Source organism: Penicillium roqueforti, assembly GCF_015533775.1.
Source record: "Penicillium roqueforti strain LCP96 04111 chromosome Unknown scaffold_02, whole genome shotgun sequence".
Lineage (NCBI taxonomy): Eukaryota > Fungi > Ascomycota > Eurotiomycetes > Eurotiales > Aspergillaceae > Penicillium > Penicillium roqueforti.
The window spans coordinates 87,572-110,815 of NW_024067566.1; the positions used below are offsets into that span (position 1 = coordinate 87,572).

At 47.7% G+C, this 23,244-nt stretch overlaps 5 protein-coding genes across 5 annotated transcripts; 4 read left to right on the plus strand and 1 right to left on the minus strand.

Annotated features, from left to right (window-relative positions):
• Positions 1-482: 482 nt before the first annotated feature.
• LCP9604111_1482 (putative bZIP transcription factor (MetR)) lies at positions 483-1,884 on the plus strand (the record flags this gene model as incomplete). Its single annotated transcript, XM_039068853.1, has 4 exons — positions 483-768; positions 832-882; positions 1,047-1,175; positions 1,292-1,884. The coding sequence occupies 4 exons, from the start codon at positions 483-485 to the stop codon at positions 1,882-1,884; spliced, it is 1,059 nt and encodes a 352-aa protein (XP_038931609.1).
• Positions 1,885-7,495: 5,611 nt separating this feature from the next.
• Positions 7,496-9,441, plus strand: LCP9604111_1483 (MFS transporter; the record flags this gene model as incomplete). The annotated part of the gene is made up of 3 exons (XM_039068854.1): positions 7,496-7,908; positions 7,980-9,098; positions 9,159-9,441. The coding sequence occupies 3 exons, from the start codon at positions 7,496-7,498 to the stop codon at positions 9,439-9,441; spliced, it is 1,815 nt and encodes a 604-aa protein (XP_038931610.1).
• A 7,089-nt stretch (positions 9,442-16,530) lies between these two features.
• On the minus strand, positions 16,531-17,984 carry LCP9604111_1484 (uncharacterized protein; the record flags this gene model as incomplete). The annotated part of the gene is made up of 2 exons (XM_039068855.1): positions 16,531-17,796; positions 17,862-17,984. The coding sequence occupies 2 exons, from the start codon at positions 17,982-17,984 to the stop codon at positions 16,531-16,533; spliced, it is 1,389 nt and encodes a 462-aa protein (XP_038931611.1).
• Positions 17,985-18,735: 751 nt separating this feature from the next.
• Positions 18,736-20,181, plus strand: LCP9604111_1485 (CENP-N/CHL4 family protein; the record flags this gene model as incomplete). Its single annotated transcript, XM_039068856.1, has 1 exon — positions 18,736-20,181. One exon carries the CDS (start codon positions 18,736-18,738, stop codon positions 20,179-20,181), a length of 1,446 nt encoding a protein of 481 aa, XP_038931612.1.
• Positions 20,182-21,177: 996 nt separating this feature from the next.
• LCP9604111_1486 (trafficking protein particle complex subunit 13) lies at positions 21,178-22,482 on the plus strand (the record flags this gene model as incomplete). Its single annotated transcript, XM_039068857.1, has 5 exons — positions 21,178-21,244; positions 21,303-21,309; positions 21,369-21,492; positions 21,543-22,061; positions 22,189-22,482. 5 exons carry the CDS (start codon positions 21,178-21,180, stop codon positions 22,480-22,482), a joined length of 1,011 nt encoding a protein of 336 aa, XP_038931613.1.
• Positions 22,483-23,244: the final 762 nt, after the last annotated feature.

Consider the following 23,244-nt stretch of genomic DNA (forward strand, 5'->3'; position numbering starts at 1 on the left):
TGGGAAGGAATAATAGGGTAGGATGAGCTGGACGAGAAAGGCAATGTACAGGTATAAGTAGGGAATATTCACAAGCGACACGAGATCCTTAGTATCCGAATCGGGAGGCGAATGAAGGCAAAACGGAGGCAAACCCGAGGGATTAATCATCATCCACCCCTCCGGCCCCCGGGCTTCCCCCCACTGAAGATTCAAAGAAAAAAACCCACTTGTGGCCCCGACTTCTCTCTCCTTCTCTCTCTCCGGATTCCATCTTACAACATCGCCAAAATCACGATTCCCACGAATCGAACCCAAGTCACCTCGCAACAGGTTCGACATCAATCGCATCCGCGACAAATCCGCACCGAGCCGCATTCGGCATTTGAGTCACGTCTCTCCCGTCCGCGCAACGCGCATTTTCACCGTCCATCGGCATCGAGAAAATCGGTTTCCGGCTCCTGCCTTAATTGATCCTACGGGTAAACGGGAAAGCCTTCATAATGGCCAACTACAATGGGCGTCGCATGCCCAACTTCTCGCAATACCTCGATGACTTGAACGCAATTCCATCGCCGTATGACCAGGCCCAGCAGCAGCAACAGCAGCAGACTACCTTCAACGACGAGGACCTAGCTCTGTTCACCAACACCGAGTTCTTCGAGTTCGACAAGTTCACCGACTTCAACGGTCTGCCTTCGTTCTCGGCAGAAGATGACAAGACACACGAGGCTGTCTCCGATCAATCTGCGCAGAATGTGGATCTGAAGTTCTTGGATTTCTTGAATGGTAAGTGTGGCTGATTTCGGTTTCTGTTTTTCGCATCGCTGGTTGGTTAGTCCTGAGTCTCAGCTGCATGGCTTTCCCCTGATCACACCATACTCCGCGGACTTGTTCACAATTGTGTCTATTGGACCAATGTCTACAACATGCATATTGTTTCATTGGTTGCCTCATGAATTCGTCATTCATGCCTATTGCACGAGTCCATCGTTTTGGGGTCGTTTTGGCATTTATGGCGGTTCATGCGCTTCCTACCCTCAATATCATCCCACATCCTTCCACAGCTTTGACCTCCTTGGCTGGATTTTTGAACCCTGCATATCATCCTTCCCGTGGCCCTAGCAGGGTTTTCTTCCACTCAAATTTGACTTTGGTCGTTGGCGTTAATGCTCTCCGCTATTACGCCATTCCACGTGATACAAACCCCTGCTCAGACTCTAACTACTGCTCGGACCCCCACTACTCTTCGGGAAATCGAAACCCGCGATGTGGATGTTTTGAAATTGAATCAATGCTAACGGCTTTACAGCAGAGGGTCTCAATGGCATTACCGATTTCCAGCCCGACCTGACTGGCTCCAACGTCCAGGTGCCCATGCACAATGCCCACTTCCCTGCGGTTCCGTCCGTTCCTAGTGGGCCTGTGGCTGCGAGCCAGGCACCCCTGCAGCCTGCGCCTATTCACACCGCTCCGAAGGTCGCTCAAACTCCATCCTCTGTTTCTATGTCGCCTTCCACTCCGGTTACCGGCACCAAGCGCAAGAACTCAGCACACTCGAGCCAGGAGAGTGCTGAGGAGGCTAGTCGCCAAATGGCCGAGGAGGATAAGCGCCGTCGCAACACCGCCGCCAGTGCTCGCTTCCGTGTGAAGAAGAAGCAGCGTGAGGCTGCTCTCGAGCAGACCGTCAAAGAGACCACCGACAAGAACGACATTCTTGAGGCCCGCGTGTCTCAGCTCGAGCTGGAGAACCACTGGCTCCGTGGTCTGATCATGGAGAAGAATGGTGCCGACGAGCAGTCTGAGCAAGACATCTCGAACATGTTCAAGAAGTTCTTGGCCTCACAGAAGGCCGATGAATCAAGTATTTCCGACCTGAAGCGCGGTGTGGGCACTACCGTATGAACCATTGCCTAATATTAAAAGAGGAAGAAAAAAAACCGGCAAAAATAAAAAAAAAAAGAAACCCCAGTCTTATTTGATTGCCCTGCTACTCTACTCTGCTGCTTCAGGTGGTGAATGTCCTGGGCTTTTGCTTGTTAGCTCCATCTCACCATCTTTGCCTTCTTGTTCATAGTGTTCTTTTTCCAGCGATGTTGTTTTCCTTGTTTCTAGCAGCCAGAGCTACTTCAGATTTTATCTGCAGGCCCAGGGGGTGGTGGGTGGATGAGTGATGTCTCTCATGCAGTTACAAGAATTCTAGATGCAAGTTTTCATGTCTTTCAGCTCGGTTTACGCCTGTCCGACTTGCGTAGATTATCCGTTTTAACTAAACACCAAATAACCTTTGCTTCAATCTACATACTTAAATGTTTCCACCCTCGACCGGCCTCGCTCGGCAATGGTACCGACTGGCCGCTATACACCTTCGTAAACGGACTGATCCACCCAGCAAGCTCCACAACACCCGGCTCTGCAAATTCGACAAAAAGGCGTGGATCATCTACTCCCATCCCCCGATATATCCAGAAATGCTAGAATTCCTGAAACGCACCCTACGCAAATCTCGCGGAAACGTGTACGGTCTAGACCATGCGGTCCTCAACATACAGCTCCCACAGCAGAGTATGTGGATGAACATGGGCTACTGGGAAGTGAGTCCACTCAATTAAATAATTGTCTGGTTTGAATCCACATTGACCCGCTTACTAGTATACAAATGACTTCCCAGAAGCCTGCCAAGCGCTTCTAGACCAGGTCCTCACAGCTGCGCTAACAACGGAGAAGGCATCTGCCGTGAGCATCGTGGATGTCGGGTGTGGGTGTGGTGATCAGTCGTTATACATGGCGAAGTTTTTCAATTGCTCTTCTTCTACAGCCCAGTCCGATCCTGAAACTGGGACTAGGACAGCAACCTCTGCCCCAAGCTCCAGTACCCAGTCAGACATCCAAGCATCAGAGTCAGGCCTGCGGTCTCGCCATAGCAAGACCAAGCCGCAATCCCCCTCTCAGCCACGCCTAGATTCCTATATCGGGATCACGCTGGAACCCGCACAGGCCGCGCTCGGCTCACGTCGTATCCATGATCTGCAGCGAAAGAGTGAAAGCTCTTTCCAGGCAGATATCTTCTGCGCAGACGCCGCAGTACCCAGCTCTTGGACTGGGGATTTGAAGAAATCAATCACGGCGCTTGAGGACGCGTCCAGTAACCAAAATGAAAATGACAATGATAACACGTCTACATGGCTCCTGGCCCTAGACACATTCTATCACTTCCGCCCCTCGCGTCTCCCTCTCCTAGGCTATGCACACGACAACCTCAATGCCTCGTTCATGGCTTTTGACTTGATACTATCTGACAGTATAACCTGGTACGAAAGTATCCTCCTCCGATTGGTGTGCTGGGGCACGAACTCGCCGTTTGGGAATTTTGTTTGCGAGAAGGAATATGTGGAGCTACTTGTTACGGCTGGGTATAATCCTGCTTCTGTTCAGATCCGGGATATCTCGCAGCACACTTTTGGGGGGTTGGCGGATTTCATTAAGCGCAGGGCTGAGGAGGCGAGGCCGTTTGGGATCAAGCTGGGGAAGTTCCGTGCGGCGAGTTTTGTTTTTGCGTGGTGGGCTAAGAGGAGGGTTGTTAGGGGTGTTGTTGTTGTTGCGAGGAGGTAATGAGGGGTTGGATGGTGGGTATGTTGTCTTGTGTAGCAGTATTGTGAGCCGCTATCGAGAGGAGGGTGTTCGGTATTCATCTAGGCAGCCTTTACTTCAAAAGTGTATGCCTATCGATCTACAAGGCAAGCTAAGTTGTACATATCATGAAAACCAAACAATATCAATGGCTCTGATATCTACAAGCTTATATGTTACATAACCTATATTACAGTAATACTAGGGACCTCGACCGTCTAAGGCCTTCAGATAGTTGTTGCAGAGCGAAGCGACTGATTCCAACTCCTAATGCTACGCAAAGCCCCCCTCTTACTGGCTTATTCTCCCCCTGCCTATAATTTCAGTACCGCCTTCACAATTAGGCATATTTCCTGCCATGTGGTAGTAGTAAGACAGTAGGTACCTACAACTTATATATAAACCACTGATAAAATTAAGTCCCCTTTGTGATATCATTATTAACTGCTTGATCAACTGCTTTATCGTCAACTACTTAAGTGACCACTTTAGCAACCGCTTGAAAAAATGCTTGAGAAACTGCTTTAGTAACTAATCTATGAAAAGACATGCACACAAGGTTATTTAATTGCTTCGCTTCGCTCCGCAATCATGTGACTTTCCAATCCTTTTTCTCCCAAATAGGCTTAGGCCAGGTACTCTAATTCCCTTTTCCCCACATAGAACGGGGCCCGTAGTATGTATACACCTTCCCGAATGAACTCATTGTTGATTCTCATCAGATTTTCTTAGTCTATTGTCTGGTACAAGCTTTGACTATTGAACCCCGGAAACATGGATCTGTCCGAGAGATATCCACCAAGTATGCTATTGGCTGAAGTCGCCAAGAAGCTGCACGATCATCACAGTGAACTTCGCGTCTCCCTTACCTCCAATCACCCGCTGTGCGTAGAAGCTCTCGCTGCAAGTCTGGATTGTGTGTATGGCATTCCGGAACGCATTTTCTACCAACCACGAATCCACACCGACGTGCAGCTTTACGACAAAGTGCCCTCGAAAATATCAGTTTGGAGAACAACCCCCCCACAGCATTAAGCCGACGTATTCGAACCACGGGCAGGCTCGAATACGCAGGTTTTCCAGAGCCGCTCTCTCGCGAACACCATGCCGCGTTGAAGAAGAAGGCCGAAAACATGCCTCCACCGCGAGCTTCTGTTCTCGAAATCCGCGCTTTGCGCACAGAGAATACGCCCGTATCTATTGTCGAGAACTCAACAATCAGTGCTGTCGATTGGGATGTGGGTATGCCGCAATGCCACCTCGATGGAGTTGAAATGATCTGGGACACTGGTGCTACCGCCACTATCATCACGAAGATATCTGAAGTCAAGATTTCCAAGCCCATCTGTCAGATTCAATCCATATGCCGTACACCAATTCGAGCGGCACTCGCGTCCAGCTTTCCTTCGCCGTCGAGTTTACCAACACGCTTTTTACAATGACCGTGATCGCATGGGTCGTGGATAAAGAAGCAATCCCAAATTTCCGGTCAGGCATGATCCTGGGACAAAGGGATTGCATCGATGCCATCCAGTATAGATCTATCCCGCGATCAATTCTTGAGGCCAGAGGGGAGTCGGTTGATGAAAAGTTCTGGGGGGATCTCATTCTAGAGAGCTATGTTGATTTTGACGGAAGCTTAAAGGAGATCGTTTAGCTTTGCTTGTCCTGTATTCTGATTTTCCTGCCCTGACGTCGCTTTCTTTATCAAAGACACCGAGAGATTTTCATGTATTATTAGCCTTCAAGACATCGACCTCGGGTAAGGAAGACACTTCGGGAGTTTCATGTATTATTAACCTTCAAGATCCATGGATTTATAACTATGGGCTGAGTGTGCTTTCTATCTCCCTTTTCTGTATGTTAGAAAAGCTCATATGCTGGGGAGGAGACTCGTTGTGCCCATTCTCTCTGGAAAGGTCTTGCTAGGTCCGGTATAAAAGTCTGCTTTAATGCTACAATATCTCAAGTATACTTCTATAAGCGGTATAGTTTCGTGATCGGCGTCCCTTGTGTTGTTATCACTCATCCTAGTATCCCGAGTATCATACAATGGCTCCATTGTATCGCTGTTCAGGCAAACGCCTCCCAGCAAGTTGTTAGCCCTGCTGAACACGCAAAATTAGCGAGCGCAGTACATGCCACGTTACAAACCGAATTAAGAGCCTTCAGCACACTGCCTAGAGGCTAAGCTCGCAGTCTCGAGTGTCAGGTGAAGTATAAATGGTACACCGATGGATTAGGCAGCTTCGACGCTTTCTACGCCGTAGTTACTCTAGAGTCTGTTCTCCCCAGCAGAGTTCTTGTCTAAGTATGATAAGAATGAGTAAGTATGTCAAAAGTCTCCTGGATCGATCATTGCGCATATTCGCCTCGCTCTCTATCCGCAGTGCTTTCTGCGGCAAGGCCGTGCCTATTCTTTGACAGATTGTGTATGTTTGAAAATAAAGCTATTCATATAGTATAAAACTGTAGCTTGCCCCATTCTAGATATTCCCACTATATTTATCTAAGTCTAGGTGGTTTGAAGATGTTCCGACCGTACAAGTCTGTATGTTTCTTAACATTGAAGGCACTCCTACCATATAAATCTGTATTCGGATTTGTATGTTTTTTGATATTGAGCTATTCACAATGAACCGTGCTCACTAGCGCATTCAACAAATTGCACCCAGGAGCCCCACAGGACCCCCTAGTCTTCCTACGTTGTACACCAGCAGCTTGTAGAATATTCCAAGCGCCAGTGATGTGGAGACCTAACGACACTACATGGCGCGCTGATGTATCTAAATGATACTTCGGATGAAGTTCTTGGCAGGCAAGCAATCTCCAGAATCTTCTATTCAATTCTCAGGGGAAGTTCAATTTAGTGAAAAGAAGTTAGCCAAAGAATGTTGGGTACCATCGGGCGCAATTGTCAGTCCTGGCGTTATGACTCTTATGAGCTCTAGGTTTCAGAAAATCGCTTGTTGCGTAATGACTTGTATGACCCTGCTCTTGAAAGGGGAAAATTCCTCGGGTTTGGACGTTGTGGAAGGTTATATACAACAAAGAAGACGATTCTAAATGAATTCAGCAAGAATGGCCGCTCCAATATCATCAACAACTCTCCTAATCGCTTTCTTTTCAGTCTATATTTCTATATTATAGGGACCTCGGGAGTGGGAAGTGGATATTTTATAGTACTAGCTTGTGGGTTTGTGGGTCGCCATAGATGCCCAACCTCCACTCCTGCCCTGGAGGATACAGTTTACACCAAGGGTATGTGCTGCTTTTGGGTGAAGAAACTTCGCTCTACTATCCGAGGCCTAGTCCGGACTCTATACTAGATTATAAGGTCTTTCTAGGCCAAAGCACATGCAAGCCACCCGAGCCCGTGGCGGCCTGACTCATGATGACGTAAAGAGGCGGTGACTGGCACCACCTGATATCTGGGCACATGACTCAAGGGGGATTCATTTCTGAGAAGGAATGTTGTATACTTGCTCATTCTTATTGGCAGTCAATCTAAATTATAATCCAGCTCACTGTATCGTCTTTGTTCATTGCTAATTGCTAATTGCTGAGTAGTCTGACTGGCCTTCCAAGAATGCTCAATATGTTTCAGGCAACTAGTTCGGCAGTTATCCAAGGCTGAAGCCGCTAAGTGGTGGGTCTAGACGATCACATTTGCTTTCGGCGCTCCTTTCTTTTGGTTTTTTTTTTTCGGGCTTGTTTTTATAAACAAATCGCCCGCGCTTGATGGCGAAAAAAGCTTTTCCCCTATATATTCCAGGCACCTGATACTTTTCTGGTCTGACAGTCCCAACAGGGAAAAAGATACTGCAGCCAAGAAGATCTACAAGATCGTCCAGATTATACCCGTGAAGCGGTCACCCTTGGCAATATGGATGATCAGCTGCCTGTGATTGAATCGCATCTATCAAGCGAAAAGCCACGGACCTCGGCTGAGATAGAGAGACGGATCACATCAAACTCTATCGGATCGTCGACTGGCTCAAGCAGCTCCTTTGAATATGACCCACAGATTCATAGGCTGCAATCGCGGAATACAGAGCTGGACTTGGAACGCCATCGCACTGGCACGTCGCGAGCATTGAGCAGGACTGAGACGCAACGCGCTCAACATGCGCTCACTGTGGGCGAGAGTCTTCGATCGCGACCATCACGGACTCCATTGCCAGCTTTCGGTGGAGGCAAGCCCTACCCTCCACCTCTCCCTGAACGGGAGGATTACGTTGTGGAGTTTGATGGGCCAGATGACCCATTATACCCACTGAACTGGTCTGTGAAAAAGAAGTGAGTTTCACCATGTCTATACCGTACTGCGTATCTAGCGTGCAGCGTTCTTACTAACTTTTGCAATCCAGATGTTACATCAGTGCCATGCTCGCCTTCACCAGTATTTGTTCCACCTTCGATTCCGCCGTTTTTAGTGCTTCATCGAGTAATGTTTCAAAACACTTCGGCGTCAGTCTCGAAGTCGCCATCCTCTCCAGCTCTCTATACATCGTCGGCTACGCCTCAGGTCCCTTGGTATGGGCTCCCCTATCCGAACTCCAGGGCCGTCGAATCCCCATTCTCATCGCCATGTTCGGATTTGGCGTGTTCAATATCGGAGTGGCAGTCGCCAAAGATTTGCAGACACTCATGATCTGCCGGTTCTTCTGTGGTATGTTCGGCAGTTGTCCCTTGGCAGTCGTGGCTGCTGTATTCTCTGATATCTGGGACAACCGCACCCGTGGTGTTGCCATTGCCATATTCTCCTCAACGGTGTTCCTGGGCCCTCTCGTGGCACCTTTCATCGGAGGCTTCATTAACATGTCATATCTCGGCTGGCGCTGGACCGCCTATATCCCCGCGATTATGGGCTTTTCCGCTTTCATCATGAATCTTTTCTTCCTGAGGGAGTCATACCCACCTGTTGTGCTTGTGGCTAAGGCCGCGGAGCTACGTCGTCGGACTAAGAACTGGGGAATTCATGCAAAGCAAGAGGAGATCGAGGTCGATCTTCGCGACCTGATCGTGAACAACTTCTCTCGCCCGCTTCGACTGCTGATTAACGAACCCTTGATCCTAGCGGTCACTGTCTACCTGAGTTTTATCTACGGATTGCTCTACTGCTTCTTGACCGCCTATACTCTGGTCTTCCAGGGTGTTTACGGGATGAACGCCGGTGTTGGAGGTCTCCCACTCTTCGGCATGGTGGTGGGCCTGTTCACCGCCGCGGCGTACATCATAATCTCGAGCAAGGCCTACAATAAGAAACTCGAAATGAACGGTGGTGTCCCCATTCCCGAGTGGCGTCTCCCGCCTGTAATACTCGGCGGTGGTCTCTTCGCTGCTGGGCTCTTCTGGTTTGGGTGGGCTGGCTTTAGTGGTAACGTCCACTGGATCGTACCCACCTTGAGTGGCCTGTTTACTGGATTTGGCCTTCTGGTCATCTTCATCCAATTGTTCAACTATCTGATTGACACATATCTCATGTTGTACGTCATATTCCCCATTCCTCTAACTTGCCATGGGTTTATCTAACATACTATCTACAGTGCCGCATCAGCCATCGCAGCAAACACATTCTGCCGCTCAATGGTGGCAGCCAGCTTCCCGCTCTTCTCACGCCAAATGTTCCATGGCATGGGTATCCAGTGGGCCGCTACGCTTCTCGGATGTGTCGCAGCCGTCCTTGTTCCGATTCCTATTGGATTCTACTTCTTCGGAAAGAGACTCAGGATGAAGAGCAAGTTCGCACCATTTTATGAAGCTGTCCAGGAGGGACACGCAGCTGAGGAGGCCGACGAGCAGGCGGAGGAGACGGTGCACCAGCACTGAACATATAATTGTCTTGTTTTTTGTACACGATCATATTCCCACTAGGGAAATGTAATTATTAAAAGTCATATTTTAGCGGCTATGTTTTTGCATGTCTCAACGAAGCGATCTTGATTCAAACATCTTCACACCATTCTTATACTTGTACTAATATGATGTTGTATATCGGGCTCTTCTGTCGGTCTGATGATCATCAGATCATTGCTGTGGCAACAGGGATAAATTCAATCTAAACATTTTACACCTTTTTCATAGCCTTTTCTGGCTGAAGAGAATATATCACTTTGGTCCCCACTGGATATTGGGTTGTATGATGAAAAATAGGATGAGAATGAATGTATGAACGCAATCTGGATATTCATAGGAACTCTCATTGACCTAACTTAGTCCAGAAGCAAGAGTATGCTAACCAGGAAATAATCTGGTGCTTAATAAAACTGCCATTTACGACAACGTGCAGAGTCGAACGGAGATGAACACGTGACTTTATACGTAGTATGTGTAGTATATACAAACGGAGTAGTAGAATAATTATACAAAGAGGGTGCACTCTATCTCATCAATTGAGCTGGTGTAAAAGAAAAAAAAAATGGGTTACTTCTCTTTGATTGAGCGTGTCATCCTTAGTGCAGGGGCCATGCTAATCTTCTCTGTATATTTTCTTTTCACCGTATGCCCCGAAGGGCGAAAGGACATCCTTATAGTTCAATATAACCCCACTTTTCTGCGTAGAGATACCGCCTTCTTGATTAGGTGAATGGTATTGAAGTGGCAGAACCAGACCGCCTAGGAGGTTTGTGCCACTATATTTGTGCCTTCCAGTCCCCCCCACCGCCTTCGGGTTGGGGGTGCACCACACCGTAAACCCAATTCACACCGTAAGCCCAATTTTGAAGCCATTCATATTAATTACTATCTTTCACCCTAAGTATCTACCCAAAAAGATTCCCCTCCCTGTTGCGAAGCTACCATACTATGTGATAATGTAGAATTCTCCCTACTAGGCGACTTGGGTGGCGGTCAGCCGTACAATCTTGTCCACTGTTTATCCAACTTCTTCCTCTCTTGTAAAGCTTCTTTCTCTCTCCTGGTCTTAATTGATCGATTGGCATCTTTTGTACTGAGTATACCAGAGTCTGCGATCTCAGGAATCTCTCTCTTAGTGATTTTTCGTTTCCGAGGGGCCTGTGTCTCCCTTATACAACTGACGGTATCGCTTATTATCGTAAGCCCTTCGCTATATGTTTATAATAGTAGAACGCACATTATAGGCCTCGTTAGAGCTTCGGTATAAAGGTATCTATACCGAATAGCTTCGAAAGCTCTTTTTGATTCTTCTCTAGGTTTTAGGTACTCTTTAGAGGGGTACTTTCTATACTAGAAGAAGAGATATATAGAGGAAGACTGTAGCCTATATAAGATCACCGAGAAGGTAGGATATTCCTATCGCCTTAAACTCCCCGAATCGATCAAGGTATACCTAATATTCTATCTAAGCAAACTCTAAAGAGCAGCAATCACTAAACCATTACTTAGACAATACCCCGACCTACTGTTGCGTGCCAGATTCCTTTTAACAAAAGAAGTGCATTTCTAATCGAATATCAAGTATGGGAAAGGAAAAGAAAAGAAACAAACGTGAAAACAACAAATGGGCTTTTATACCCCTCCAGGGGCAAAGCCCTATTCTCGTTTCCCCCAGAAGGAAGGTGCGACTGCCTGCGCAAACGACCAACAGTACAATCCCAGACGGGAAAGTACGAGTCCCGCAAGTGCCAATCGTGACACCTACTACCACTACTCAGGATTAGTAAAACTAACGAGTAGGAAGTCGATAAGATTCTTATCGCTAGGATATACTATCAAAAACTACAATACCGCGTTCAGTGGCTAGGACACGACCTAGACTTACAATAGTTTTCTGTAAGTAACTTCAAGAATACTCCCAAGAAGATCAAGCCTTCCATAACCAATACCTACAGAAGCCTAGACTACCGATACAATTATAAGAATAGACCAATAATATAAATAAAGATAGATTCTTAGACGACCACGTTAACGATGATAAACCCACATTTAGGGACTAAATGCATTCTTAGCCGGGAGTTATATAACGATCTAGGAAGGATCGTACTTGCCAAACGGAGCAGGAACGACTATGCCCCTATACCTTCCCAAGTAGTTTCTCTTTTTTCCTTTCTTCTTCGTACTTAGAATTTGGTCTGAATTGCACTCTTTTCTCCTGAATCGAATTGGCTCGTAACACTGGATTTTGGTCCTTATATATGTGCATAAGGTCAAAACCATCAGACAGCGTCATATCGGACGCTTGCCGGAATGCAGCCTTAAGGGTATCATCCGATAAAGTTGATGCGAGCCACTCACCATATTCTTTAACGGCTAAGTCTCCGAACCCGGGAATCTTCAATGGACCTATCTCCTTCGAGCCGCTTTGGTTAGCGGCTGCATTGGAAGCCGTCACATCCAATCCAGGTAGGTGAGACTAGAGAGCAATAATATTGATAGGTAGATACAGCGAACCGTCTCTAGGAATATAACTGGTCTTTCGGTTGGTTTTCTCTGTCGCTACTACTCTTAGATATAAAGCTTGTCTCAGATTGCATTGGGGACATCTTTATACATCTCTAGAAGACCGCCTTTCTCGGCGTAGGTATCCAATCGCTTAAGGGTTTGCGTACACAATGGATAATGCTTTTTTACCACTGGATCCACCTAGTAGTAAGGGCCGAGGTAGTATATAGCTAAATCACATTTTATCATATCATAGACGTAACGCCAAACTACTTGCTGTCTACTTATATGTTCTTCGGTATCTAGTTATACGTCTCGATTATCGAGTATTCTCCTTATCACAGATAATTTTCCTCTTCTCCCCTTTCTACCCAGCGGACAGAGAAATGTGATCTTCTATATAGCTAAAATATATCTTTATAAGTCTTTTGCCACAGGAGAAGCGACTAGACCACGTCTAGAGTTGTTTCTCGATTGGTATCCAGACTATATCAGTTTTATTAAAACGTTTAGTTAGATCACGCTGAGAACGACTATTGACCGATACAATAATCGCCGTATTATCGACCCTGATCCTCTTATTATAAGAAACTTTCTCCCGAAGGGCTTTCTATAGCTTCTCTTCCAGCACTAAACGTCAGTATATGCTCGGGGCTAATACTAGGTCTTCTTCGGTGTCCTTCACCACAGCCTTATTGTTCAGCGTGACCCGCAATTCTATGAAGTAGTGAATACAGCTTAGCGGGTCCTTGTCATAGATCTTATCTTTCTCCTACTCAGATTCCTAAAGAAATGGTAAGGTATTCGGTCGAGATCGGCATGCGAGATTGAGCTCATCGTCGAGGAGGATAGATAGGAAGGGACTACAAGCGGATCTTGTAGCATAAGGGCTTCGGAAGTATCCCGGAGTAGGAGCATACAATGAAAGCGTACTGGCCCAGCTCCGTACCGGCATGGCAAGACTCAATGGATATCTCTTTCGAATCAATGCCGTCGAGACAGGTCAATATACATGTGGACAAGCGAGAGAGACCGTAGACCAATTTCTATTTCTATTTCGATGTTGGAAGTAGACCGCCCACCGGAAGGAAATGCTGCAATGCACCCACACTCACCGAAGTAATACGTCCTTCTTCTTAGGAGGGAAGCCACCCTCCGATGATCAAAAGTGGAAACCGAATTTGGAAGCAGTGCGAGCCTCAATACGATTTGCGATTGCTACGGCCGACTTGAGGCCACTTAACCTAGCCAACGAATGCGGTTAGAATACCCCCCCACCTACTAGCCCTAAAACCATGTGACAAACGGTAGACGCGCTTCAACTGCCGAGGATAGGATGTTGAACACTTGAAGAAGCGCCTTCAAGCCACTCTACTAAGTAATACTAACCCATAGGGTCCAACTATGAGAAGTCAATGCCGAAGGAAATACTGTATGGGCTCCAATGAGACACGGCGCATGCCTAAACATGCATGTACTGGTAGATTAGTGATAGTTGCCTTTCGGCCCAGCCGTCGGGCATTAATGAATTGTGTGTGTGTGTGTGTGTGTGTGTACATAATGGGAACGTTGTAACGCACCCCAGTTCAGAAATTTGACAAAACCGTTAGAGATGATGTCCTTAATGTATGTCTTTTGACCACCGCCCTTGCACCCATCCCACAGAAAGATACACGCTCAGGAGGTACATCCTGGTAAACAGCTTTAAATGGCGTGATTCAAGTTTTTTTTTTTTTCAAGCTTATTAGGGGTACTCCCATGATTCAATGGAAGATGAGACATACAAGAACCGTTTGATCCTAGCTTGAAGAGTCCTTCAATGATATCTCGTCGATTGTCATTTAGACTTGCTTTGCTGTAGAAAAGCAGTGCATCGCGATAAAGTTCAGGGGAGCCTTGCGCATATCCTTGAGCGTCTTCCATAATCATGTCGTAAACACTAGTTTCGTGTAATACATATGGTCTATCGCCATTGTCGCGTAGATCTGTGTATATACCGTCTTTGGCTCGTCCATCTATATGGTATCGCGCGTAGATTGCATCTCCATAGCGCTTCTCAGAAATCGCTATGCAGTAGCGAGATGCCCATGGTTCGACCATTCGTATTCTCGCCGTTTTATTCATGACGTCTGCGACGGGAAGATCGAGAAACAGCTGTTCAGGTAGGGAAGATTCCATGTTTGCAATATCGTACTTTATAGTCGCTGGTAGGCTTTGGAAAATAGATTCTTGCGTCAAAATTTCGCTGTGTAGCAGACAGTGCAAGTATTTGGGGGAATAAGTCTAATGCTACAGGCTCAGCCGAGCTATTTGCGTGGATGCCGAAGGATTGTCTGCTAAGTGGGGTCATTACGTGGATTTACACGTGCGAGAGCACTGGAGAGATCCATACCAGTTGGAATACCTTCAATAACTATCACTACTAATGCACGGGGAATCAAAAGCGGCGCCACCTTCATCCTACTCACCCTGGCGACACCCACCGAACTATTGGCCGAGCTTGAGCCGTGAGTTAGTTGGGTGGATGACCACCAGCAAATCTCCACTGTTGTATGTTTTTGTTTTTGTTTTATTTAGCTTAAGAATTTAATTCCCACATAGTATGTCTATCATTGCACTGCTAAAGGACGTTGGCCATGCGTCTTGTATCTATGAGACTTTCGACATATGTTGTAGAATAGACTAGAGATGAATAAGCTCATATTTTGACAATACTGTTGGCTTACAGAGCTAGTTCTGAATCTAACAGAACTTGCTCGGACTATTTACCGGTAACACGAAGCTTTGAGAGCCGTGCTCGGTGTTTTAACACATGTCAAACGACACTCCCCTACATAATGCAACTGTGACATTTAACGAAGATCAGGTAACAATATATCTGACTTATTCCAACCATTATGGCCTGAACATATCCGTTGAGAATGGGCATCAAATACATAAACATAATGTGTTTTATGTAAGAATAGAATCCATTAATTAACACTGATCTACGACCCATAGCCCGGGTTCTCAGTTTTGTGAGCATAGAGAAGAAGTCACGAAGACTATACTTTCGAATTAAGTAACACACGCAGCAAAAGACGGCCGTCTCAGTCCCACATACCATGTCGATTTCGCGATATAAGGCCTATCAATTTTGTATCCTTCTCTCTCATCTATGTTGTCGACTGTCACTTCATGTGGCTCTGTACACATGCTCGCCTTTCTTCTTTTAGGTTAGAACCCCTTGAGCTCTGCGCGCGGCACATATATATTAAGTTCTGACCCTCTATCAGGGGTTCTCGGCTCTTTCTACGATCATGTCAAGGCCGGGACCCAGCCCGCCTGCTGCTCTGGTGTATGCACAGATCTCGATAACGATGTCGCCAGCTGTCATGCATGTAACATAACTGTGAGTGAATTCCTATTTTAACTAGAGTATATAACATTGGAAGTCGACCTTCTGACACAAATCTTACTTGATAGTGCACTAGCGAAGCACCAACCTGCTGCTCCGCAACCTGCACCAACACAGCCATTGACCCGGACACCTGCGGCCTATGCGGTAGCAAATGCACAGGCACCAACCCCGCCTGCTGTAACGGGATATGTACGGATCTTAGCACAGATCCCGCCCACTGTGGACCATGCTTAGCAAGCTCGTGTACTGGTGTTAATCCAGCTTGCTGTTCGGGGACATGTGTCGATCTTAATTCCGACACTAATCACTGCAGCTCATGTTCGGCTTTGCCGTGTGGTGGAGCACAGCCTGGCTGTTGCTTTGGGCAGTGTACAGACCTATTTACCAGTTTGCAGCATTGTGGATCTTGCACTGCTGCGCCATGTCCTGGCTTGCTACCGGCTTGCTGTGATGGAGCGTGTACTGATTTAACGACTGATGCGAAACATTGCGGATCGTGCAGTACAGCTGTATGTGCTCCCCCCCCTTCATTGGATGGGCATACTAACTGGTGTTTCCTTTGATAGTGCAATCTAGGGCCGGGAGGTGGAGGCTGCGTTGGAGGTAATTGTATTAGTTGTCCTACGAACCAGCCTTTCTGTCAATCGTCGAACACATGTGTAAGTTTCCAACTATGCCATTGTAGAACTCTGAACTAATTCCAAAAATCAGTGCCCGGGTGGCTTCACGTGTATCAATAATGGTCCTCTGCCTGGATGCTGTGGGCCATTGAATGTCTGTCCGCCATTATCGAATTATCTCGGTGATTCCATATGTGTGAGTGATGCACTAGACTCCACTGATAGACTTTCTGACCAGGGTAAGATAGTGTCCGTTGCCATGTACTCTTATCATCGCGCAACTGGTTTGTATAGGATTCTAAGGTGAACCTTGTGGTCAATTCGAGGTGGAAAGAGACGGCGAGAAAAGCGGATCTGAATAAATGGCCTGCAAACCACAGACTGTAGCAGATTAGTATAGCTTGGCAAAAGTTGGATGTTCGAGATGAGTTTATTCATATTGTACATGCTATGTATGATGCGCTGCAGGTATATTAACATTTATGAATGCCCGAAATGAATATGCAAAAAAAGTCTCGTTACGTTCTTGACCGGTCGTTATAAAGAAGAGTCTTTCATCCAGGGCACCTCGACATCAAGGGCGTTTGCGACCCTTGTCGCGGAAGCGAGACATCCCTCAAGCAGTACCATCCCGTCCCAGCACCAACCACCAACGAGCCAGACATTTCCATCTCCATTCCGCCAAAATTGGCTCTTGTCATCCCCAAACTTCTTCTGGCTGAAAATCTCATTGATGATTTGTCTGCTGGTGGACGATCGCAAGACACGAGTGAATGTGGCAGTGTAAAAGACCTTATCGGGGTCAATCGGAGAAATGGGATAAGTCGTAATAAGAGCGGCTGACGGATGTTCATGGATCGTCTCCGTCGCTGTAGCATTTGAGCACATGTGGAGTGGGTGAGGTGGTGATTCGCCGCGATTCAAGGAAACTTGCGACCAGAGGGATTTGCTAGAATCACCAATCCCGGAAAAGTCACGGTGCACAACGGATTGAACGGTCGTAGTGGGGACGGCCTTCATTGCGCTTCGGAGAGGCTGGAAAATCGCGCCAACCACATCAGGCGTCACAGCCAGAATGACATGGTCAAATAGCCGTGAGCTGCTCTGGCCATCCTGGGTATTTGTCCAGCTCACTTGAACTTTTGTGCCGATGTTCTCGACTGCCGTAACCTTCGCGCCAAGTTTATACGTCAAGTCTTCGGACAGCTTCTGCTCGACATGCTGGACTCCACCAAGAACAGTGTAGTGGTTCTTACGGAACGTTCGTCTCCCATAACCGACCAGATCAAGAGCCGGGAAATCCATTAACTCGTCGTGTGAGCAAGTCGCAACGCTCGCGAAGACCGGCAGGAAGTAGTGCTTCACGTAGTAACTGGGCAACATAATCCTATCCAAATATTGACGCAGAGACTCCTCCGTGCCAGACGACTCCAGAGTCTTGGGCGCTACAAAGAAACAGCAGACTTTGAACCAATAATAGCATATTGCCAGGTAGCAAATCTCGAGCAGCCACCCGGTCCATGATAAGCCCTCCGGGCGCAGGGGAGGTATTTGGTGGTTATTTGAGGAATGCATGAAGTATGGGGAGGTTTGTTTCGTGGGGTTGTTCGGTAGTGTCGACAGGGAGTAAATAAACCGTAGCGAGCCGTATGGGATACCGAAATAATCATACATTCGCTTGAGACTTTCGTAGTATCCGTCGGCGAATGTGCGCATGGGAAGATCGAGGCGTTGGGTCTTTGCGCTTCCGCCATTTTGGGTTGTGAGATTGTATGATGCGGAATCGAGCGAAAGTTTCTCTTGCTGTGTTTTTTGTTGGGATTAACTTTAGTTCGCGCGAGCGACGTCACGGATGCGAAAGTTTGTACCTTTTCGAAAACTTCCACGTCGAATCTCCCTTGAGGATCGCTCCTGAGCATGTATGCGACCACTAACCCGGCCATTCCCGTGCCAACTACGGCAACATTTTTGTGTGGTTCCTTCGCCTGCATGGTTCGGAAGGAAAGGTTGGTTCACAGTTCCAAGATATAGAGAGCGTATACGTGCATTCCCGGGATTGAGAGAGAAGTCGAAGGTTAAGGGTTCAAGAATTCGATTGAAACAATAATTGACCATCCACATGTGGCTTTCAACATTTCAACCTTTCCCTAGGAGGTTAGTTAATCATGCCCCACATTGTGTCAGCAAGGGCCTCGGTATAATTCCTTGTGCATTCATATCCGTCCAATAATGCAGAATATATATATCAGCATATGATAGGCCAATGCCGAGTACATTGTTCCCCTTTCAGTTAGTGCGACCTTGAAACCACTATTGGGTTGGTTGGTTGGGAGTCACAAGGACATGAATGGCGCCACGGGTGATAAATTGGCGCCAAGCCTCGGTGTTTGGTATGTGGGAAAAGGAGTGGCTATGAAACAACTTATGCTGTACTACAGCTATGTTGTGTAATCTCGTCGTGAAGTTTGTACAACGTATGTTGTAGGAATCAAATTCTTACTTCTATGTCGTGTGGGCACCTGCAGGTTCCATACCTGGATGACATAATCAGATGGCTCCCAATCTTTATCGCTTATCGTCACGTGCGTGTTTGTTGACGCGTGATTTTGGATTTTGGACTCGAGAACTTGGATAGGCAGGGAAACAGATCAAGATATGGATTGAGAGGCATGCACCTGCCGTTGATATAAGGTGTTCTGGAACATCCCCAGGAATTGTGCCACTATCTTGTCAACTACTGCCATGGCGCGCCCTAAAACAGTTCGCGCCCCGACAACAGCCAGTCTTCCAAATAACCTCCGCATTCCCTCATCGACCCCGTCCCTCACAAAATCCCTGGGAAAGCTATCCAGACAAGCACTACTAGATCTGGCATTTATATGGCTTGACGATCGCAACATCGCCTCATTTCCACCATACCTACAGACTGACGAAAAAGATGGCCCCGACGATGACGAAGCCCTCCCCTACCCCGCGGAGGAGACAATCGAACAAGTCCGCCAAGTATATGAAGATCTTCAGGACCGAAAGGGCGCAAAGCGCGAAGTGCTCGAACGAATTCTGGAAGGCGATTGGCGGCATGGAATCACACTACGCCAGCTGGCCATGGCAGACCTCCGCTATATGGACGATCACCCCGCCAGCCTTCGATGGACCGCACTCGAGCTCAGTCGCATTGATACAAAGCGCAAGGTCTCCAAGAAACTACCGCCAACTGACTGGTCCAGTTCTGTACCGCGCATGCAAGGGGCAACATTTGTGCAAGGCCTCCAGCGAGAAATCTCCCCATTGGTCAAGGCTCACTATCACCTCGCCCACTCGGCAACATTGCCGCTGACATTCTTACGTATCTTTGTCCTTGACTCGCCATATCAATCTCCTAGGCAGGCAGCCGACGTCTTTACTGATTCGTCCCGAGTCATCTATGTCGCTTTCCCGGATAGTTGCCCCTACGTCTACACTTCTATAGCAGCATCCACCGGATCAAAGTCTGCTCCTTCGACAAGCTCGGTGGCTACTGATACTCGAACTCTCCAGCGCCTGGTGCGTGATTCCATTCCCAAAGCTCTATCTCGTCCGCAGGAACGATTCTCTCTGCAAGCGACATCACTGGCAGCAAAGAATCTGCCCACACTCTTAGCCCTTCGCGGACCGGGACGATCAACGGCGTCAAATGGCGCCTTTAGCATATTTGCAGACGCAGCTATTGAAGGAAGTCCTTTGGACCCTCGACCCTCCAATACAGTCTCACCTGAAGAGCATATCCGAGCGGGTCATTCTAGTCTAGCAGAAGGCAAAGAAAATACCGATGGCTTATCGACCAAACGAAGATCCAGCGGTGTTGATACAGGTCCCCTCTCTCCGGATTCGAAGAAACGTCGTCTGGCCATCGATTCCCGATTCGGAACATTGGGGTCATCACTCGCCCAGGCACCGCTGGACCGTCTTGATATCCGGCTGCTTGACAAACCAGGCTCCAGTGAACAGCAGGATGATGATATTGACGACTCTACGTCCACGCCCGCCGTGTCACTCACTTTCTCCGGCTCCGACGTCATCGCCGGGATTCGCAAACTTGCTGAGCTAGGCATCGTTAACCCTGAGCGTATGCCGTCGTGGATGACTGGAGAGGAAGGTGTTAGTGTTGCGACTGTTCGACTAGGCCAACGACTTCAAAAGGGTATATAAATGATTTTTTTTTGGTGTTTGGATTTTGGGGAGTTGAGAAGCTTGGTCCTTCTTTGTTTCTTCGGCCATTAGGGCTTGATGTGATACCCGGACTTCATATGAATGATCATTTTGTTGCTTTTTTATCACGTAGAAGACGTCCTAACCGAGTATAGTAGCGAGTGAATGTAGTCTACACTTCACATGCAAAATTGTAAACATGGCATTCAATTCATGTATCCAGCATTAAAAAGTCCACCTCCTTCCAGAACCTTGGGGCACATTTGCAAATTCACAAGATAAGTATTCCTCCGATCGTATAATTATAATTGCTCGCCATCAGAGATCATTGGATATCCGACATAGCTAATGTGACTAGTCTGCCATTGTCCTCAACGTGGATATCGCAATCCTTTAATATGATATAGTAATTATCTATATCCACTTCGACATCACCAATTAGGTATTGCTGATCGAGAGTCGATACTGGCGTCACAACCAAGACCGATATACTTCCCGGCGTCGTATTTGCGGTCCTTTGACGCATCAGCGCGTATGGCCATAAGGGCATCAGTCGCAGCATTGCCCTTGGCATCATGCGTATCGACAATAGACCATGAGCTGCTCAGTAAATCCCGTGACGTCATCTTCCTCCCGATTGTTAGCCATATACTCCGTATATTGTACTCGGCCATTATAGCCATGGATCCAGCCTCCTCATCAGTGACAGCCGAGCTTTCTCCGACACTGGCAGATCCTGGTGCCTAAATAGTTAACCTATGCACCAAATAGTAATACGTAGAAAGTCTCGAGGTCGTGGGTGGACACACCTATTTGGGAAAGAGCGGCTGTTTGCACTGTTTGTTTGGGGAAGCTTCCCTATCGCTATCAGCTCGTGGAGAAGAAGTGGACTGTCTTCATCAACAAGATGAGGCTATACTGCAACGCCTGCCATTGCAGTTAATTCTTTACCCCTTTACTTCTTCGCCCTAGAGCTGATATCTGAACTTATTCTCTATGTCACGTCCACGGGCTCTGTCGGGCGCTGATGCCCCAAAGGAGCCACATGGGGTCTCCCTCAAAGGTATGTAAATACAACTCGACCGATAGTTGGACCAGCAAGCTAATTATGAATTGATCAGTGTTACGGTACGTTAAATCATCCATATTCGTTGTGTCGATGCCAGCCTCTAACTCTTAATACGCAGCCTTGCGCGGCCGTCGCTTTCCTATCAGCATCCCCTCCCGACGTCTAACTCTATAATCTCCACGAAAGCCTCACTAAGCTATCCGTCCGGTGACTCCGATGATCAATTTATTTTAGCGCCTCTTGTGAGACGGTGACCAAGCGCCCCAAGGAAACCGTTTACTAACGGCAATAGCTTACTCTACCTCCCTCCTTCGGATCCGTCTACGTCGGAGAGACGTTCGGATGCACACTTAGCGCGAATAATGAGATTCACGATGACGACAACGAGAGACTCCTCACATCCGTGCGCATAGTAGCGGAAATGCAAACACCTTCGTCAGTGGCGGCACTGGAGCTGGAGCCGCCCAACGACTCCGCATCAACAGACGGTCTGAAGATAGGCGAGTCATTACAAAAGATTGTACGGTTTGACTTGAAGGAAGAAGGAAATCACATACTGGCTGTCAGTGTCAGCTACACAGAGACGAAGATGGGCTCCGACTCGCAAGCAGCTAGTGGCCGGGTCAGGACCTTCCGAAAGTTATACCAGTTTGTGGCACAGCCCTGTTTGAGCGTTCGGACCAAGGCGTCCGAACTTCCGCCGCTCGAGATAAATAATAAATCACTCGGTCCGTACGGGAAAACGAGGTTGCTCCGGTTTGCCCTGGAGGCACAATTGGAAAACGTGGGCGAGGGCGCGGTGATAGTCAAGGTATGAATTTCCCATTAATCCTCTGCGAATGACTGGGTTTTCCACGCCGAAACGCGGCTGTACCTGAAAATCCGGCTGGGCCGGAATGCAATGCTCAACAATTTGGCTAACGTTGGGGGATGGACAGCAAACGAAACTAAATCCCAAGCCACCTTTCCAATCAAAATCGTTGAATTGGAACACAATGAGCCCAGACATGTCACCCTCGTCTCTGCCTACACTCAATCCACGGGATGTTCTACAGGTAGCATTTTTGGTGGAACAGGAAGAGGGCCAGACCGAGGGACTTGAAATCCTCCAGAAGGACATGCGACGGGACGGTCGTGCCACGCTGGGTCAGTTGTCGATTGAATGGCGCGGCGCTATGGGGGACAAGGGGTTCCTGACGACGGGAAACCTGATGAGCCGGAAACGCACTTGAAACGCGGTGTGCAACCAACCCATCGGATTATTTCCGCCACTCCGCCCTGCATCATGATATGGACGCCGATTGCATTATGTAGTGCATCCAGCCGCTGGATTGCATGAGGGCGCAGCAAGGGCGGTTTGTTCATATTTCCAATGGCCCACTTATATAATATTACCTTTGCATTGGAAGCAGTTGAAATGTCCTGAATTGGGTGTACAGTGTAATATGTCGGCCGTTTAATATACCATACAATCTATGTAGGCCTCACCGAGCAATGCCTGAGGCTCTGGGATAGAGCCGATGCGTTGCCGAGCTCTCTGGCGCCACTAGCACGGAGCGGAAACCAGCCTTGCCATGCAGCCGACGCTTAATCTTTGTCACACAGCAGCCGCCTTTCGGCAAGGGAGCTCCGGTGCTAGACACTCGTCTAATTTGGCCGCCCATTTGCTACTCCTTGTAGGGCTTCACAAAAAAAAAAACGGGCATTCGTCCTCGGCCCAAGGCCACGTATTCTACGGGATGCCACATATAGAAACAGTACTTCGGGTATGTATACATACACATGTAAGGTCTTTTAGAGTCCAGATTTATCGATATGGAGTAGGGGAATGGAAGCATCTAGACTCTGGCTGATCAATGGGGTTCAGTTGTTTACATAGGCCTATGTTGTTGCCCGATCTCAAAGATCATTATCTGCAATCTACTCCGTATGTCTCGCACAGACTTCCACGGGTTCTATTTTGGTTTTACTCACGGGCTTTTACCTATAAATGA